This window comes from Talpa occidentalis, unplaced genomic scaffold, assembly GCF_014898055.3.
Source record: "Talpa occidentalis isolate TD23 unplaced genomic scaffold, MPIMG_talOcc4v2.1, whole genome shotgun sequence".
Lineage (NCBI taxonomy): Eukaryota > Metazoa > Chordata > Mammalia > Eulipotyphla > Talpidae > Talpa > Talpa occidentalis.
Genome location: NW_026555331.1, coordinates 134,710,934 through 134,731,168, shown reverse-complemented (window position 1 = coordinate 134,731,168; position 20,235 = coordinate 134,710,934). Strand labels below are relative to the sequence as shown.

Sequence of the window (20,235 nt, the reverse complement as noted above, 5' to 3'; positions counted from 1 at the left end):
GCCGAAATGAAAAGATAACAAGTTTAAGGTTCAAAAGAGAAGGGTTCAAGGCACAGGTACTTCTAAATAATATTAAGCAACCCACTTCACTACTCTGAGTCATACATAATTTTTTACTTCAAAATGGAGAAAATATTACCTATCATGACTTTTAAGGGATCAATATTGACAGTACTTGATAACAATAGCTAACATTTGCCAGGACTTTTTTATGTGCCAGTTTTTATGCCAAGTATGTTTCCTACCTGATATCATTAAATGTGCACAAAAGGCTACTATCATTAATTCCCTTCTGTATAAGAGAACTCTGAAGAGTAGTGAGTCTGAGTAGCTTGCTGTTTCCTAAAGGGAAGTTAGAAAAGGTTCTCAGAAACTGTGGTTATGAAGCAGTTTAGCAGGTGGATTTCCCATGCAAAAGCAGTGAGCTAAGTTACATCTGCAGAAACCCTAGAGCTGAAAGATCTGGAAGTTGATTGGACTTTACCAGTATGAGTACTGAAAATTAATTACAAATGCAGTAAATTCATGGGCATCATCAAAAGCTAAGTAAACATATTTGGTTCCATCTTACAGACAGTTATGGTGACATTTCAGCAACTTGAGTTCTAGATGAGACTTGTTGATAACTAACTTTTTGACTTTGTCCAGGGGTATATTCTCTTCAGACCTCAGCTCTTCACACGGACTTAAACCACATGAAGCCAGGTGCTAATGTACTAGGATAAGAGTAGAACAATGCTTAAGAATGACTTTGCAATCATTCACTATAATGTGCAGAGCTAAAAAAAAAAAAACTCATGGTAAATTTATAGCTACTATTGAGTCAGATTTATGAATCACTCATTCATTCACTCAAAGTATATATTGAACATCAACTGTGTGCCAGGCATTGTAGCAAGTAATGTTCTGCATAGAACAAGATGAAGTCTTCATTTTCCTAGTTTACATTGCAGAGAAGGAAGTCAGAAAATAAGCAAATATATAATATATACTATGTCAGATGATGATAAATGCTATAGTTCAAAGAATAAACAACGGAAATTAATGGTAAGGAGAAGGATTCAGCCCCAGAACATTCTTTGCTATTCCTCGTATACACCAGGCCCACCACCAAAGGTACTAAAATATCCTTACCCAAAATATTCTCACAGCTAATCCCATCCAATCGGCATTTGCTCAATAAGACCCAATACAAGAACATCCCACCTTCCCCACTCTGCTCTGTTTTATTTCCCTTAGTGTTAGCACTATTTACATAGCACTATTTACTATTTACATAGTAAATATTGATGTAAATATTGATGTAATGTAAATATGTAAATATGATATGCTATGTAAATATTGATGCCTGCCTCCTCAACTAGAATGTATGTTCCAGGAAGGCAGGGATCTTATTTTGTTCAGGGATCTATTTTGAAGCATGGAGCAGCACCTGATAAGAAGTAATGGTTAATTAATTAATTAATGCACAAATTGATTAATAAGTGAATAAACTGGTAAGGTGATCTGGAGAATATTTTCTCATAAGGTGATTAAATAGTAAAAGCTTGCCATTTACATATCAAAGCTTACAGAAAATTGTTAATTAAATTGTGCTATTTCCAGCTGATAAATTATTATTTGGGTTAAAAATATGGCTAAGAAAATACGTAGGATGCAAGTATATAGATGTATTATTATTACACCCATGATTTAAAAAAAATTCTTTGGAAGAAAACTAAAAAGAAATATGCCAAGAGTTACCATTATATATTACAGTGATTACTGGTGTTTTCCTTCATTATTTTTCCTATTTCACAAATTTATTATGATGTGATTATACAGTGTTTGATATGAAAATAAACTTAATTTTTAGAAAGTTTCTCTAATATTGCTTCTCATTCAAGGTATTAGAATGATTTTTGTTTGTAGTTCATATTTATATATTAGACTTTAATGTCAATAACTTCTGACAAGTAGGAACTCAGAGTTGAACAACACATTAGGGTTGAATATGTTTCATCGAACAAAGAGGTAGAGAGAAAGGTTGTATAAACTTTCTTTCCTTCTGTAACGGCATCGTAGTTACCTTGAGTTTACTCAACTTCAGCCTCATTTCCTTAACTGGAAACTAGGTAATTAAATGAGAAGTTGTACATAAAACATATAATTAAGTGTTGAATAATAAACGCAAACTCTTTTTATCTGTGAGGAGCTCTAAAATGGTGACTGGCAATTTCAGTCAGGCTAGTTCCTAACATCACATGGAAACATCATTCACAGTATTTGCCAGGGACCTCCCTGTGGCCCAAGGGGTTAAAACACGGCCTATGAGGTTGTCCACAGCCACTGAAGCACGAGTTCAATCCCCAGCAGGCCAGGGAGCTACACTCATGGTGCAGAGACCTCTCCTGACTCACCTGCTGCTCCCATCAGCAGTGTATGTAAGTCATTCTGTCTGCCCTGTTCCCTACTCTGTCTCTGGTGAATCCCCTCATCCCATACCCCCCCATCTCTGGCCTGTACCCCAGTTATTGTATGCATAAATAAATAAATCTTTAAACAAACAAACAAACAAAGTATTTGCCACTGAAGTCAGTGACTAATGAAGTTAGTGATTAATGTTTTCTACCGGATACAAAATATATGTGTATATTTTTGGTTGCTCAATTTTCCAAAACATTCACATCCTGCTTATTACAATCAGTGTTTTTCATGCTTTTGCAAAATGATTAACCCTGAAATCTCTTTATTTCTGGGCTGCAATTAAGAGACATTTTAGAGAAAGATAAACTCATCCATAATGATTCTTCCCAATAAAGTACATAACTGTATATCCATGCAAGCTTTATCCCTTTATGTGTTGTTTAGGAGTAACAAGTTGGTGTGGGGAACGTAATATATTTCTTTTCAAACTATGTGCCTATGCTAAAGTATGTTTTGAATATGTGGAATATGAAAGTGCTAGAAATCAAATAAGCAATGTTGTATCAGCACAATATATTAAAATTTTATTGGGTCACATAGCATAAAAGGCACTCTTGGAATTCTTATTTGTATGCACAGCATGCTGAGTTTCTATCATAACATTCACCACACACTGTTGTAATTTTTCAATTTCGAGGTCTGTCTTCTTCAAATATACACCTAACTCAGCATAGCAAGAAACATTCTCCTTCCTCTCTAATCTGTGATGCTTCCATTGACCCTGGCAGAGAAAAAAACACTCAATAAATGCTCTCTGATGATGTGGATGGAACTTAGATGAAATAAGGCATTTTGGGTGCACAATATTGTCAAACTTGACAACCAAGGATGAAAAGACAATCAGAATACCGACTATATGAATTCTGAAGACATTAACTCAAAAGCCAAGTTGACAGGATAATCACTTGTTAAAGGCTACTGTTTATACAACACAACTGGAAGCAATGATTAAACTGAAGTAGCTGAAATCATATTTCTATGCCAAGGACCAACTAGCAATAGACATTATAAAAGAAAAAGAGTTTTGCTCATTATTACTTTCTTAACATTTTTATTATGAACTACAGTGCATCCACAATGATACTCATTTGTAGTAAAGTGGTATTATCCAAACCTTCACTTTTCTCAGGCAAAACCTAGGTAGACAGTTGTTTTAGGAATTACAATCAGTTTTTACAATCAGTATATATACATTCATGTATGCAAAATATTTGCTACAGAATCACGGCAACCAGAATATATAACTTGGACATCATCTTAAAGAAATTGTATGTTCTGTTAAAAATCTGGATTCAAGTCAAATGTAGTTTCAATCATGTTGTTGTATCAATGGTTTTAGTAATAACACTGTTCTATGATTTTGAAAATCAAAGGTGGTAGTCAACATTCCTTGTTTATCATTAATAATAATTTAAAGTTTCATTTGATCATAAGAAAATAATTTTTGTTCAAAATGTCAAGCTATTCATTATCATAGCCATGTGTTTTTATCAGCACTTCAAATACAAACTAAGGATTATCATGTGCATGAAAAAAACACATTTTTTAAGTTACTAAGTATAAAAATGTAAAAGCTAGAAAAACATGAAGTATGTGGATAGGAAATTTAATAAGCACTGAACTTGTACTGGTAAGGGTTGATTCATTAGGAGTGTTTAGATTACTTAAGCGACGCTCATGTTCTTCTTGGAGGATGTTGGAGACAGCTTCCACTAAGCATTTTGTTTGGAGGCTCTCATTGAGGACTTTCCCAGAAGCATGTGGGGACATTGTAGCATATGGTATAGTAGAAGCAGCACTGCTATAAGCACCTGAAGATCTGTCACTCACTTTAGAAGGACCACTGAGTGCTGGGTTTACAAAGGCATCTATACAAACATCATTACCAACACATACACGGGTAAGATTTGTAGTAGTCACATTCACTCTAGTCATACAATGGATATTGGCATAACAGCTGCAATGAAAATTTTCAGAAAATTGCTGCAGGTCCTCCAGTGTGGGAGTCCCGTTTACCACATATTTTCCACCTTCCACCATTTGAATAACAAAATTTTTGGGTTCAGGTGAAGATATTCACTTGAATTCCAGTGTTTCCGTACACACACTCCCTGATCTTGGCAAAGCACTTGGCTACACATTTTGGCTGCTAGGGTGACGTTGATTATGTAAGGATTCAGGGTATTCTTCGTATAATTGGCTAGGTTCGTGCAAGCATTCTGTAAAATTATAAGAAGGTCAGAATAAGAAGGGGCAAGTTAATTTGTATGTCATTTAAATCCTAGCAATAAGCATTTTCTAAGGAAGCATGAAAATATAAATCCAGGGAGACATAGGACATATTTTATACTTTTCTGCACAAGCAAAGACTATTCCAAATACACGTAGAAACATTTGCAAGTTTCACATGCCATTTCATGCCGCCGATTAATTCACTGAGAACAAACTAGCCTTTGTCTTCCACAATAATTCACAAACTAATGGGGGTGAATGAGGCACAGAACATACAGCAGTTAGAGCATTATCTCTGGAGTCCACTACTCTGATGGGAGTCTCAGTTACACTAATATTAGCTGCATCAATTGAGGAAACTTCCAAACTTTCTTAGTCTTAGTTTCCTGTCCAAGTAATCGTGGAGAGATGAATTAATCAGGCTATCCATTTGCTTTCTCATCTGTTGGATGATTACAGCATGGACTACACAGGGTTGTGGTATAAAGATACATGGTATTTAAAAGTACTTGGCAAAGCACCAGTGTATCATTACTCCTCAAGAAATATAAATATAAGTATCTCATTTTCCACACACATTTAAATAACATTGGAAATATGGCTCTAAATACAAGTTCAAAATAATGGAGGTTCAATTGAATGCACTTTGTAGTAAATGTGATCTGTAGTTCATATTATGGGTGAATTAAGCAGTTCTTTTACAAATGCATTTATTTGTGGAATCTGAGTATTGAAAATGACCCATCTTGAAACTAGGGTGTCCTAAAACTGGGACACTGTCCTTTTCTATACCCAGAAGATAGTCACTTTCTTTCATGATGACAGTGTTGAGGAGGTGGTTCTGTCTTCAGCAGAGCAAAGAGCTGTGGTAGGTCAACAGGCAAGTGGAGGAATCTTGGCAGCTTCCACTTGAATCTATTTCCTGCTACCTTCCCTTCCACAAAATAATGGCCTTCCAAGGCTGCCCAAACCCTATTCCCTGGAACCTGTGACACTGCTATCTTACATGGCAAAAGGACTTTACAGATATGATGAAGGGTGTGAACACTGAGATGGGGAGAGATGGAGCTGAATTTTCAGGATTCTCTCAGTCTAGTTCTCATAAACACAGAACTGATTCCAGTTGGGTTTGGTAAAATGAGATACAAAGAGGAGGACAAATCCAAGGTAAGAGAAAATCAACCCAGTATTGCTGCTTTATACAGATAGAGAAGTTGGGTACATGACTAGTCAGAACTGAGTTCCACAGAAAAGAGAATAAAAACAGAATGCTTTTTTAAGATAAAATCATTGCAAAGTAACTGCAAGGCAGTTGCTGCTTTTAAGATAGAGAAGCTCATGAGCTGACAGTAGAAACTGGTTGTCTCTCACTGAACTAATAAAACAGAATGGAAGAAATGGTTTGCTTTCATTTGAAATATTTTTAAGTCAGTTCAGTCATTGCAAGTAAACCTGCAATTAAAGGCTCTCAAATTGCCATTGAATCAGAGGATCATGAAAATAATCCATTGATCGACTGTACATGGGGGCTATTCCAAGGCAGTGTCATGAGGTAGAAAATAGCCACATTGAAGTTAAAGGACCTTTCTGTGTGAATAATGGTGAAGACGATCTGAGAGTCAGAGCAGAAGATGTGAACATTAAAGAACAACAACAAAAAAAAGAACAAAAAAAAGGTGACAATTAAATAGTACATCAATTCGTCTTCCTAATTAGTGAATACCTGAGTCATTCCTCACTTGAGTAAGAGGAGACTCCTGAGTTCCTTTTACTAAAAAAGGATGCAATAAGGAAAATCTTTAAGTGGTCCCATCATAAAATTGTTCATCCTCCAAATAGAGTTTACAGATTTTGGAAACAAATAATGAAAATCAGGACTATAAGTAGGAGAATTATAATTGTTAAATAATTTTTTAAATCTGAAAGCTTATGGTAAATTATTAGCTTGTTATATTAGAGACTGATTGATTGATTTTCTGTGAATGTAATTTTGCATTATTTCTTTATTTGGTGATCAAATCAGAGTGGATAGAACTAGACCTAATAGGCAGAAGAGTTGAGACTATTTTAAAAATTTATCAAAGGTGACAAATGTATTTTATTCATGAAGTAAAATGATGTTTTTTTCTGTCTTAAGTACAAATGATCAAACGATCTCCTCTGCTCCTAGAATACAAAGTGTCTGTTCTCTGTTCCTAGGGTAAGCCCCTAAGAGTCCATCACAATTTTTCCAAGGCATGGGCATCACTAGCATCTCCACATTCACCATGAAGGACAAAATCAGCTCCGATTCCTCAGTGTTCGTGTGACAGCTTTACTCTTGCTTTGAGTCAAAACGTTTGAAGAGGTAGGGTATAAAGACCTGATACACAAAACTAAAATAGGATAAAAATAAAGGGAGAGAGACAGTGGTTAGATCATAACAGTGAAAGCTTTTTTGATCTCAAGAAAATGCATTTGGAGAAAATGAAAAAAAAAATGAGACCAAACGGAGAAAAATCAGGTTTATATTCCTAATGAACAGGTTTTCTAAAAATACACACTACTAAATATTACCTGTGGAAAATAAGGAAGGGTTTCCTTCCTCTCCATTAGGAAACCTTTAAACGATTTAGTCATTCTTTCAAAACTAACCTGATTGTTTCTAATTTCTACTCCAGCCCCAACCCCTGCCCTACTACCCACTCCTTTGCTTCCCTGTGCATCCCCTGCTGTGCTGCTGCTCCTGAAGCTCATGCCATCTCAGAAGCTTCTAATTCAAGTCTGAAGTCTTGGAGGCATCTACCTTACTGCTTCTCTTATCCACTCTGCTCCTCAATATCTCAGTCAATCCACTGTTAGTTCGAATGTTGGATTACAGTCACTGCCAAACACTTGCTCACACCTATGGTCCAAGCCTGCATTAGTTTCCTCTCCCTGCTGCACCTTACCTGTCTCCCATTCTGCCTTCTATTCTCAAGTGAGCTAAGTACTTCTTCTGACTTGTTCATCGGAGATTGCCACTCTTCTGCTCAAACATGTTAGTAGCTTCCCATCTCAGAGTAAAAGCCCACACATGACTGCCTGCTATCTCAGAACCACATCTGTTATCTTTCTCTTCTTTACTCATTGCACTCCGACCCACCAGCCTTCTCATTCTTTCTGCACATTGCAGCCTGCAGGCCATTGCACTTACCTCCAGAAACTTGGTCCCTAATTCAACAGGTCTCTGCTGCACAACCTCACCAGAGCATCTTGTGACTGCCTCATCTAAAATATCACCATTCCTTCACGCTCCATCCTGCCCACCCTGCTTCCTGGCTCTTTGTTACCTTTATTCTCCTGACCTGCTCTATCTGTACTTGTGTTCCCAGCTCTGAGAATGCAGGGAGAGGACCTGTGATCTGTTCATTATTACATTTCCATCCTCTAAAAATTACTTGATATTTAACCACAGCAGGCATTCAATACTCAAGGGTTGGCAAACGTTTTGGGTATAAGCCAGGCAGCAAATACTTTAAGGTTTTAATGATACCCTCTCTGCCTTTATGATATATTGGTGTCGCAGAAGTGCAGAGCAACCCTGGGCTCCTCAACACATGAGCAGGACTTTGAGCTAATGAAGCTTTACTGATGTACAGGAACCTATTAGCTACCATTTAAAACTGTATCAATGAGTCTTGACCTAGGAGCTGGACAGAGCAAGCAACTGGCCAGACTTGGTCCACAGTCATCAATGGCTGACCCTGCAACTGAGTGTCATTCAGTGAATAATTGCATAAGTAATTGCTAAATAAACAGCAGTTAAATGAAGGAAAGACCAAAGGAATGCAGGTTGACTCATTGCAACTCTTTTAAGAGAAGACACAGCCTCTTTTAAGAAGACACACAAAGGTGTGGTAGGAAAAATAAAAAAACCACCATGAAATAAAACCACATTCTAGTCCTCGTTTGTCAACTTACGAGCAGTCTAGTCAAGAGAATTTTTTTCAAAGATCTTAATTTATTTATACAAGAACTGGGGTACAGGCCAGAGGTGTGGAGAGTGAGAGGTTTCACCAGAGTCAGAGTGGGGAAGAGAACAGGCAGATCTGTTGAAATACACTGCTGAGGGGAGCGGCCAGCAAGCCAGGAGAGGTTTGTCCCGCCATGTGGGTTGCTCCGCCTCCATGGGGATCGAACCCACCCTGCAGAGGCTGTGTACAGCTTCACAGTGCTGCGCTAAGCCCCCTGAAACACCAGGGATGCCCATCAAACCACATTCTAGTCTTTGTTTGGCTACTTAACTAGCCATTTAGTCTAGTGATTCTTAATAAACCTCACTGAATTGTTTCCTCATGGAAACAGCTATAGAGATTCTGCATCACAATAGAACCACAAATGAAAAGACATTTTGTGCCTCATATAGTATTCTTTTATTTTTTATTATCACAACAATCCCCCAAATCATTAAACATAGAAATGTTTTGATCCCTTGCCTACCAACACAACTTACCTCATTTCGGGTTAAATTGGAGCTGCCCCATATTACCATTCCAGAGGCACCTAGAGCAACGCTTTCCCCAATTGTATGCACAAGGTCATCCTGGTGGGTGCAATAGAGAGAGTTAACAGATGGGAATAACTTGAAAGTGTCATACATATCAGAGAGTAACACCAGAGCTAAGCTACAGGGTCCACAATAACATTTTTTAATACTTCCCCAGGTTAATCTTCATGTTTTACATAACCACTGCCCTCCTCTAGCAAACATACAGAGTTCCTGTTATGATTTGAATGACTTCTATTGACAAGAGAGCAGGCCCAGGAAAATAAAAAGGAAGGGACTGAGTTGAAACGTCGCCTGTACTACCTTATTCTCCATGATTGCAATGACGTTAGAGATGAAACGTTCTAATTCTGCATGTGTGCCATGATGCGTCCTACCTGTGTGCATGATCCTAAAGGCTATGAAAAGCTAAATTTCCCTTCCTTCAAAAGGGGAGTGACATTAAATTCGATTGAACACTGCAGAGGACACTAATTCATAATCCTCATACTTTGATTTTCTTACCTCACTAAGGAAAGTCGTAAAGTTATCAGTAAAAACTAGACGGAAATATACAAAAACCGGAAGCGGGTCCGTATTGTTTCTCACTTTGGAAACTCGAAGGCCTTCCAGCACACGATTCCGGGCAAAGAGCGCAGTATTGGAACCATTTATTCCGGTATTCAAATAAATGGATGGGAAAAGGGCAGTGCTTTCTTTCCATAACCAGTCGAGCAAATTATTTCTTTCTTTTTCTTTATCAGGGCAACTTCCATTGTAAGCTCGGTCTTTGGTATAATTATGATTGTAACAATCAGGAAAAAGATAATAACCCCATAAGTATTTCGGCCGTAGTAATTTTCCCAATTTTAAAGTCTCTAGCATGAAATCCCTTCCAGCTTTTTCAAACTCCGCTTTGGCAACTAGTTTTGCATCTGTAGAATTGAGTGTCTTATTCCTTTGGAGAACTAAATCAATAGATTGGTTTTTGTAAATAACTTTAGCACCCCAATTTCTGTCCCAAAGAGGCCTCCATTCTTCCCAGTCAATTACAGCCAAGCCCACGTCGTTCGGTCCAACGGAATCGCAAATGTTTTTCCTAGCTTGTTCCAAATGATTTTGCAGATTTGCCAACTGAGGGATTCCTCCACTCACATTTTCACCTTTATGTACGTAAGGATAGCAGCCCAGCTTTTCCTTATAAAATATTACAACACCTTGTCCTGGGTCGGGTAGCCCGGGGTTTCCTGATAAGGAGAAGAGGCTCAAATCTATCGGTATATTGAAGTTATGACATTTGTTAGTTGGGGCATTCCAAGCCCAGAGGAAAGAAGCGTTTGGAAAAATAGGAGAGGCTGTATAATTCTGCGTCAAACAGAAGACTGGACGCAGAAGAATTGTTGCATGGAATCCAAGAAAGCTTCTGAAGAAGATATGCTTGAACATTAGCACTCCCATGGTAAAGAAAATAACTGTGAAAAATCACTTCTTTCTTCCTAGACACTTTGGTTTATGTATTATTTGCTGTAAAATAGAAGCACAGAGGAGGGATATTATAATGTTATATTTAAGTATTATTCTTCATTCATGTTTCAGGGATGTGTTGTAAGTTCCTTATCTGTGATTGGGAAATAAAGGAATATATTGTTAATTACTTTTTTGTCTCAGAGATTGGAAGGTTATCAAGTACTCAAATTTAAGCGCAGAGAGTTTCATTCATTTGGGAAAATGGAGGACTTCTGTATTTGAAATCAACAAATTTTTTTTCTCTTATGTAAGATACAAATTCTTTGATAGCAAGTTTGTGTCATCTTCTCAAACATTCCTGAGCCTGCAGAGGAGGGATGAAGCCAATTATCCATTCTTCCCTTCCCATTTTCTATGTCCTAAGGAAGAAAAATTTTAGAACTTAAGTCACAAAAATCTTTAGCTCCTTTATGTTATAATTATTTTTTTAATAGAGGCATGTTTTATTTATTTATTTCTTTGGTTGGTTGGTTGGTATGTTTATACAAGCACTGGGTACAGTCAGAAGCGCGGGAGGGTGAGAGAATTCACCAGAGCCAGAGAAGGGAGCAGAGCAGGCAGAAGGACCGAAGTACACTGCTGAGGGGAGCAGCGGGCGTCAGGAGAGGTCTGCGCGCCATGTGGGACCCTCCTCCAGTGGCCGGGTAGCAGCCGGGGATTGAACCGGTTCCCCCGAGGCTGCGGGCAGCTTCACAACCCAGCGCTCAACCGCTGCGCCCCTGGGGAGGCCCTTTATATTACAATTATTACAGGGAAATCTGTTATTGTGAAGCCGTGTGATTGTAATGGTGTTGAAGATTTCATTTTGTTTTGAGTCTGGTGTTCTTTTGTTTCTTGTCTTTTTTACATTTACTCCTCACTGTTTGTTTGTTTTCTTTTAATTTAAATAATTAGTTGTGTTTGAGGTAGCATTGGTTTACTCCCCATGAGTGATTCAGAGAAATAGATTACACCTCCTCAAATACATGCTCCACACCACACCTACCACCAAGGCACCCACAGTTCTCCATCATAGCCTACTGGTCCCCTTTCACACCCTGCTCTCTGCCCTCCCCCGATCTCTCCAATAGCCTTAGTTCTACCTGTCAGACTTCTAGGGTTTATGATCCAGCAATTCCACTCCGTCCAGGATAGAGAAAAATACATCTTCCGTGATGGTGATTCACATGGACTACAGATTACCAAATGCAATTTCAAATACAGAAAATGAGGACTAGATAGAAAGAGTGCAATGACATTGTAGGGTATGCCTAACGCACCCGGAGAGCCAAATAAAGAAGTGACCTAGGTAAATGCCATGTGGTTCCAGATAGAGAAGGGTGTTGAAGTTGGACAAACCCTGCAGGACTTGGTCTGGGAATGAAGGCAGGAATTAGATAGATACAGGAGAATAATCCAACATGGATTATTCAATAACCCTCAATGGGAGACTGGCTGAGGTGAAAAGCAAATGGAATGTTGGCATGAAAAGACAGATTGCACAACAATGAATTTTGATTGTAACTCTTAGGCAGGGAACAAAATGAAGGAAAGAGACAAAAAACTATTTTACCACTTGACTTCTTTTCTCCACATGAAATTTTGTCTTGGTCAAATTTATATCCCCTAACTAGAACCCAGTAAATCAGTCAAGAAATTAAAGAATTAACTTTTTTATAAAACTATTCTTTTACAAAGCATATTAACAACACACAAACACACACACACAATGAAAGAGTATTTTTTTAGTGTACATCTAAAACCTTGGGGACACAATTGGCAACAGACTTGGAGATAAGCATCTAAAGTAACATCTTCCTTGTAAAGATGTTTGGCTAAAAGATAAGGAGCAGGGAACAATTGGCCCCTCTACTTCTGTAGAGTTGTAGTTTTTGAAATACACTTTATGAATGGAAAAGGAATCATGAAAGATTGAACTCCAAGAGGGCCGTCATTCCAATAGCCCTTCCTCATTCTCCACTACTCTAAACTTCTCACAACAACTAAGGAAGGTAATGGCATTGTTCAAATACTCAGCAACTAGTCACACCATCAGGAAACCTCAGGAAAAAAAAGAAGACAGCAATTTAATGTATTCAAATTATATCCATGAATACTTTGGGAATCATTCTTTAATGTGGAAGGGGAAAAGAAGCAAAGTTCCAGGAGAGCAGGGGACCCCAAATTCATTGTCCTTGTGATGGAGGATGCTTCCTTTTGGTTTTCTATTCTTCCCTCCATCACTTGTCACCCTCATCTAGTAATCAAATTTGTAGGATGTGTATCACTTCCTTAGTATTTTGTTTATAATTCCAACCCCAAAGCTACTTCTACCTCCAGTACAAGAGAATCCCCAAGCTGTGTTCTTCCAGACTTCTAAAATAAGCAACCTGCAAAATATTCCCAATGCAGAAAAATGCAGGTGTATGTTTCTTCCCTTAAAAATAATTAAATATATGTTCAGGAAGGAAAGGAGCCTTCAAGCAAGCTATCTTTCCCTAGGAAATTTTTTGTTAATCTATGATGTTTTATAAGTAACTTGTCCAGATATCGTCAAGTAAGATGGTGAACTTAATTCAGCAAGAGAAGATGTACAATTTTGGTGGCATTTCATCAACTTCTTTTCTCTTTCTCTTTCCCGTTATCATTATCATTATTTCTCTCTCCCTTGATTCCTTCTCTTACGTTCATCTTAACTTCATCAGTGTTTCCCACAGCTAAGATTTACATGGACTCAAGATCCTCAGGGCTAAAGAAACTGCTAACCTTTAATCTGTGTATCCAAACCAAGCTCAATTATATACCAAACTACACCCCAAACTAAACAGGTAGCCTTAAAAACAAGGCATATTATAGAACTTCCAATCCTTTTGCACAGAAAGTTGTATCCGATTTTTCCTAGCAGGCTATGCAGTAAAAGGGGGAAAATAATAGGACAACTTAATTCTGAAGTAAAAATTTTACAGTTTTCCTCTAAGATGTCAGTAGGTCAGAAAGCGTTCCAGGCAATCTAATAGCTCTGCAGCATTTAACCTGTTGGGTAAGAAAAGACAGCGCTTTGCCAGTCAATTATCGAAGGACTTAATCTTTTGATATTTTTTGTGTGATGGAGCAAGGGAGATGTGTGTGTGTGTATGTGTTTGAATCCCAACAAATTCAAGGGTCTTGAAGCAGACGACAAATTAAGGCAATGTATTATAGATAAAGAACAAACTTTAACACTGCCATCGATGAAACCAACATTCATTGTAAAAGTAGAGAGAAATTCTCCTTATAAAATTTACAATATATGGGCCTCCCTGGTGGCGCAAATGGTTAAGATGCAACCTATGAAGCTGTCCACAGCCACTGCAGCACTAGTTGAATCCCCGGCCAGGGAAGAACGCACATGGTGCAGCAGACATCTTCTGGCTTGCCTGCGGGTCCCCACAGCAGTGTCCTTCAGTCGATCTGCCCGTTCTGTTCCCCACTCTCCCTCTGGTGAATCCACTCACCCCACACACCCCTAGTCTGTATCCCAGTTCTTGTATGCATAAATTATTTAATCTTTAAAAAAATTTACAAAATGTACTAGAATTAATATTTTCAAAATGGTAGCAATAGTCATGTTTGACATTTATTGTTTATTGGAAAGAAAACACTAGTTTTCTAAGTCCTGCTTCTTTTCTTAAGGTGGGAAGGGAGAGAGAGTGAAAAAGAAGAACCATATAAGTAGCAAAATTTTTCAGGAACATTCCCTCAAATCAAATTATATTTAATTGCTCTAGTCAAACACAGTGACATATTTTATATGTGTTTATTTTGTGCAAGGGAAGTTTGTTCTGTGCTGCCATGACATAATTAGAACATAACATATCTAAGATGCTAACAGACCATAGTCTGATTAAACACGAATCCTAAGTATTATGTCCTTAAAGTTGCATGTGTGGGTTGTAAAGGATATTAATATTTCATCCTTTGAAAATGCATGCAGATCAATTCCAAAAGGATTTTATTGAGAACAAGAATTTTTTTTTCCATTTGGGAAGATTGTGAATGCATTTATAATGGTATCTGTGCACAAAACACCTTTGCATACCTTCAGATATCTCCTTAAAGAATGTATATAATAGACATATATAATAGACATTTAATTGTAGGATTAGTTTATGTGCAACATTCAGAGTCAATTCATACTCAATTGATACATGCTAAAAGATTTAATGAATTCACTATATGAATGAACTTGATAGACTTTGAATTTCAATAAACTCAAAATTATGGCCCATGGTAACACTTGAAAATGAGATGTTCAAACAAAATCTGAAAGCATATCCTCCAGAAACCACAGAACTGTCCAAGCAAAACCAGAGCTAGACTCTAGTTAAAGCAATAAAAACAACTCTGATGAAGAAAAACTGTTACTATAGGAGGAAAGAGACCTTAGTATAGAACAGAACTCAACTCAGAATACAACCAGGAAAAGTGAGAATTTTTACCAAGAATCAGAATAAGGAGATAGGGGGCAGTGGATGGAAAATTACTTTGAGAGGACATTAAGGGTGAGGGGAAATTTTGCTTAAACTGACAAAGACTGTTCTTGAAGAAGGTAGGGCAGGGTGATCAGATATCACCTGAGAGATGGTGGGAGATGAGCAACCTTTGCTCTCTATGGTGATTAGACACTGAGGACTAGGGGTTCTTGTTCAGCTAACTTTGCAGCTTTCTTGGTAGAAGTCATGTCCACAATAAAGGACTCACGAACCTGATTTAGCTCTCATTCAAAAGAGAGCTCAGTCAGATAAATGTGATGGGGAAAAAAAGGCCAGTTCCCCTTCTCATGCATACCAAATAAGATAATTAATTAAATAAATGAATTTGTTGTACTTTGAACTTCTGTAATTTCAAATCATGGCCCATGATTCTTTAAATAAAGATGTTCAAAATCAAAATGAAACACCGTGCCATCCAAAAGGCACAGAGTTCAAACATTACACAGAAGACAAGTCTGTCCAAGCATGAAGTATTGACACACCCAGATATGACCGAAATGGAGCAACTGAATGATTGAATAGTGTTGAAGAGTCTCTACATTCTAGAGGCCTATTAAAAACACAATAGCATTGGTGAGGCATTGTCTCTGCAATGCTACTTTTCAAACCCCAGACTGAGCTCAGTGAAGTCTAACTTGCAATCAACCCAACATCCCACCATAATATACCTGGAATGGACCCTGTGTCTTCTGTCATTACAGTGGCTTATTTGCCTTCCACAAATAAGCAATAAGGGCTTAGTACCTGTCATGTCAAAGTTTAAGAATAATGAACACTTCCTTTATTACCAGTACCTTGCATAATGAAGTTGACAAAATTATAACAGCCATAGGATGGCTAGTGTGAAAATTAGTAAACAAAATGTTATTTATTTTTTTTTATTTTTTTGTTTTTAAATAGAGGCATTTTTTATTTATTTATTTATTTGTTTGTTTGTTTTGTTTATACATGCACTGGGTACAGTCAGAAGCGCCGGAGGGTGAGAGAATTCACCAGAGCCAGAGCGGGGAGCAGAACAGGCAGAAGGACCGAAGTACACTGCTGAGGGGAGCAGTGAGCGGCAGGAGAGGTCTGTGCGCCATGTGGGACCCTCCTCTGGTGGCCGGGGAGCAGCTGGGGATCGAACCGCGCCGCAGAGGCCACGGGCAGCTTCGCAACCCAGCGCTCAACCGCTGCGCCACCGGGGAGGCCCACAAAATGTTATTTAAATGAGGTCAGGAGGCTAGAAGAAAATTAAGCACACAAAATCAGCAAACAATAAAAGCCAACAAGCTTTGCATCTCCAACAGGAAGTGATGCTGCTTCCTAACCCCAGTGGAAAAAAGGAGGTTCTTTTTTATGTGGCTAGCTCAATCTATAGCATATGGGAAGAACACACATGTCCCTCTTGAAACTATACTTTCTGAATTGCATGTTTATCAATACCTGGTTGCTTTGAGATCAACAATATAGAACTGGTCTTATCATCTAGAACAAGTGTTTCTCTTCCCTTGACCAGTCAGATGACTTTTGCTTTTTAGTTCTTGAGTTCTCAAAGTCATAGTTACTAAAACTTTTACCTGTGGGATCATATCAAATATGCAAATACCCACCATTATCTAAGACAAATAGAAAACACCAATCTGCTCATAAATTTTCTTTGTCCAAAAGCAGCAAGGACCTAATTGCATCAAATGTAACCAAGCACATTTGACAATGCTGAAGATAAATGCCATTAAAGAAGAAGCTCTGAGGTCAGCTTCAAAAGATACTACAAAAGGTGTTATTCCCCTTATCTGTTTCGAATATTTGCAGCCTATGCTGATACCTGGTGTCTAATTCGAGCACTTAACATGCAGACTAAATTTTCTCAGTATGGAGGACTGGTTCAAATGTATTCAACATTTGAAGGATTTACATTGATCTTCCTAAAAAGGCATGCTTTGCAAGCTAACTACAAAGAATGTGAATTTTGTGAGAGCAAAACAACTGCTGAATATTCAAGAAATAAAATATTTTCAGAACATGTTCATCTCTTTCTCCACTTCGAAGAAAAGTGTGGCGATTCAGTGTATGACAAATTTTCAGTCAGTATTCAAAGAAAAATATAACCCAAACATTTCATTGTCCACATGAACATCGCAGCTTCTTGGAGGAAGAAAGATTTTGCAGTAATAGATTCTTATGGCACTAATGAATAAATGCCTCATTCCCCTGGGATCCCACCTCCCACCTCTGGTGTAAATAAATAGGTTTGCCGAAGTTTTTTTTTCTCTTTTTTTAGTTTCTATAGAGTTGAGAGACTTAACTCTCAAGGTCTTTTTCCACTGTGCCACCTTTCCAAACAGATCTCAACAATGAAGTGACAATCTCCGATTGCCACCAAAGCTACTATAAATGCATCAAGGCTCTCACAAAATTTGCATTTATTTCTCAGAGCAAGTCACAGTTTGCATTCAAACTTGAAATAGGTCAGACTCTCTCAGGGTCACTGAAGACCCCCTTATCACCACTGAACTCATCCCCAACTAGGGAGGCAAGTGTGTCAGGAGAGTTTCTCTTCCAAGCAGAGGCAGACAAACCTCTGTCGATCAGCTGCACCCCGGTGCCCCAATTGCTACTTTCTCCCTCACGGTAGTTACTTTCAACCTTACATTGCTATATGGAAAGGAAAGAATCTTAGAGATTACAATGAGAGGGCATTTGAAAGATCACTTATCCTAGTCTGAAATTATTCTCTCAAAACTTCCCCCAACAACCACCTTTCTCTGTAGCTAATGGTGAGAAATTCCAAAATTACAATAGTTGTGCCACAGAGAAACACTAGAAAAATGTATTGGTATCTCCCTTTACAATGACTTTTTTTCTCTCAAATTACTCTTAATTTTTCTTTCTATCTGAAGTGATTCATTCATCTGATGACTACTGCTAATGGTGGAAGTAATTATGGGCCCCAACTCCAGAAAAGGATTGGTGCATTATTTCGTTTTTATAGATTTATTTATTTATTTATTTAAACAAGAACTGGGGTATAGGCCAGATGTGCAGGAGGGTGAGAGGATTCACCAGAGACAGAGTGGGGAACAGAACAGGCAGGCTGACAAAATACACTGCTGAAGGGAGCAGCAGGAGTGACAGGAGAGGTCTGCTGCGCCATGTGGGACCCTCGCCAGCTAGCCGAGATCCAACCAGCACTTTGGAGGCTGCTGACAGCTTCACAGCATGGCGCCCAACTGCCTGCACCGCCAGGGGAGGTCCTGGTGCATTATTTCTATTTTCAGCTCTACTAGTGACTCTTTAGATATCACTCAGTGCTCTTAAGATATACTGCTAATACAAATCTATCTCTAGAAATGCTGGTCTAACGTGTCAAATGACATCTATGAAGTACTTTTTAAAAATATTTTATTATGAAGTACTTTTTATAAGAAGCTATGTAAATCTTTGGCGCAGTGTCATTTCCACTGGGTTTAATAGAATACATAGATCCATTTCTAAAACAATAAGACCTAAATTCAAAATGACACCTGGACCACGGACTGCAGTATTGCTGTTGTGACAGCAGGCATGAAAACAACATGAATCTCCTCGAACATCTCCATCAGAGCTCTTGGGTGACCAGGTGTACTTTAAAGAGTCCAGGATCACTTTTTTTTTCTTCCAGATTGAGTTGGTGTGTGTATTCTTGGCTATCAAAATACTTGTATCGCTTTGGAACTTGGAAATGGTAAATATTCATAGTGTGTGGGAAAGCATGCTACATAACTATACAATCTTAATTACATAAAAGTGGATGCTTAGTTATGTAGAAATAAACACAGGACCTCAGAGGACTTGTCAAACTAAACTGCTTGTAATTATGGATGACTTTGTTCTTTGCTTTTTGTGCTTTTTAGTTTTCCTATCATGTTAACTTTAAAAAAATAAACGTTACTTAAAACACCTGCAAAAAAAAAAAAATAAAGAGTCCATCTACTCTTTACTGTGCAGGTCTTAACGCTGGACTTAAAATAGTCAGGAAGCCATGTTGTAAATAGATTCACTGTCATCTAGCCTTTTTATTCTTTTACAAAGCACAGAGATTTATCATTGCTCTTAAGGAACCTAAAATGTTCAGAATGGTAAATGAGCATCGGCTTCAACTGAAAGTCACTAGCTCATTAGCCTCTGACAGGAGAGTTTGTCCTTTGAAACTCTGAATCCAGGCATTGATTCCTCTACTTTAGGAAAGAAAGTGTCAGGTGATATCTTCCAGTGTAAGACGGTTTTGTGTACACTTAAATCTGTTGTTTAGTGTAGTCACCTACATCAACATACTCAGCTAGATATTCTGTATTACTTGCTTCAACTTCTTCATCAGCACTTGCACTTTCAGAGAGATGACCTCTAAAACTTCATAAATCAGCCTCTGCTAGCTTCAAACTTTTCTCTGCAATTTCTTCCCCTCTTTCCATCTTCACAGAATAGGAGAGAGTTAGAGCTTTGCTGTGGACTAGACTTTGGCTGAAAGGAATGTTGCTGCTGTTCTGATCTTCTATTCAAATCACAAAACTTTCACCATATCAGCAAGAAGGATGTTTTGCTGTGTTGTCATTTGAGTTTTCATAGGAATTCCTTTAAGGACATTTCTTTTGCATTTACAACTTGGCTAACTATTTAGTATAAAAGGACTGGCCTTCAGCTAGATTTCCATATGCTTTCCTCACTAAGCTGAATGATTTCTAGCTTTTCATTGGAAGAGAGAGACACGAGAGTCTCCATTTCATCTGAACACTGAAAGGCTGTTGTAAGGTTCCTAATTGACCTAAATTCAATATTGTTATTTCTCAAGAAGTAGGGAGACCTGAGGAGAGGGAAAGAGAGGGGGAACAGTAGAGATAGGTGAAGCAGTCAGAACACAGGCATAATATATTGATACAATTTTCTGGTTATATGGGCAAGATTCATGGAACCAAAACAATTACAAGAGTAATATCAGTGATGCCTGGTGACAGATCACCATAACAGATATAA

The 20,235-nt window shown here is 38.0% G+C and overlaps 1 protein-coding gene across 1 annotated transcript; it reads right to left on the bottom strand.

The window, feature by feature from the left end:
* Nucleotides 1-3,131: 3,131 nt before the first annotated feature.
* On the bottom strand, nucleotides 3,132-10,710 carry LOC119250520 (hyaluronidase PH-20-like). The gene is made up of 4 exons (XM_054691919.1): nucleotides 9,731-10,710; nucleotides 9,173-9,262; nucleotides 4,547-4,685; nucleotides 3,132-3,187 (listed from the first exon to the last, which is right to left on the bottom strand). Exons 1-4 carry the CDS (start codon nucleotides 10,661-10,663, stop codon nucleotides 3,132-3,134), a joined length of 1,218 nt encoding a protein of 405 aa, XP_054547894.1. The 5' UTR covers nucleotides 10,664-10,710.
* Nucleotides 10,711-20,235: the final 9,525 nt, after the last annotated feature.

Coding starts and splice junctions, on each gene's coding strand:
- LOC119250520 (XM_054691919.1), bottom strand. CDS start 10,663: ATGGGAGTGCTAATGTTCAAGCATATCTTCTTCAGAAGCTTTCTTGGA. Junction 9,263..9,730: donor TTACGACTTTCCTTAGTGAG/GTAAGAAAATCA, acceptor TGCACCCACCAG/GATGACCTTGTGCATACAAT. Junction 4,686..9,172: donor CCAATTTAACCCGAAATGAG/GTAAGTTGTGTT, acceptor ATAATTTTACAG/AATGCTTGCACGAACCTAGC.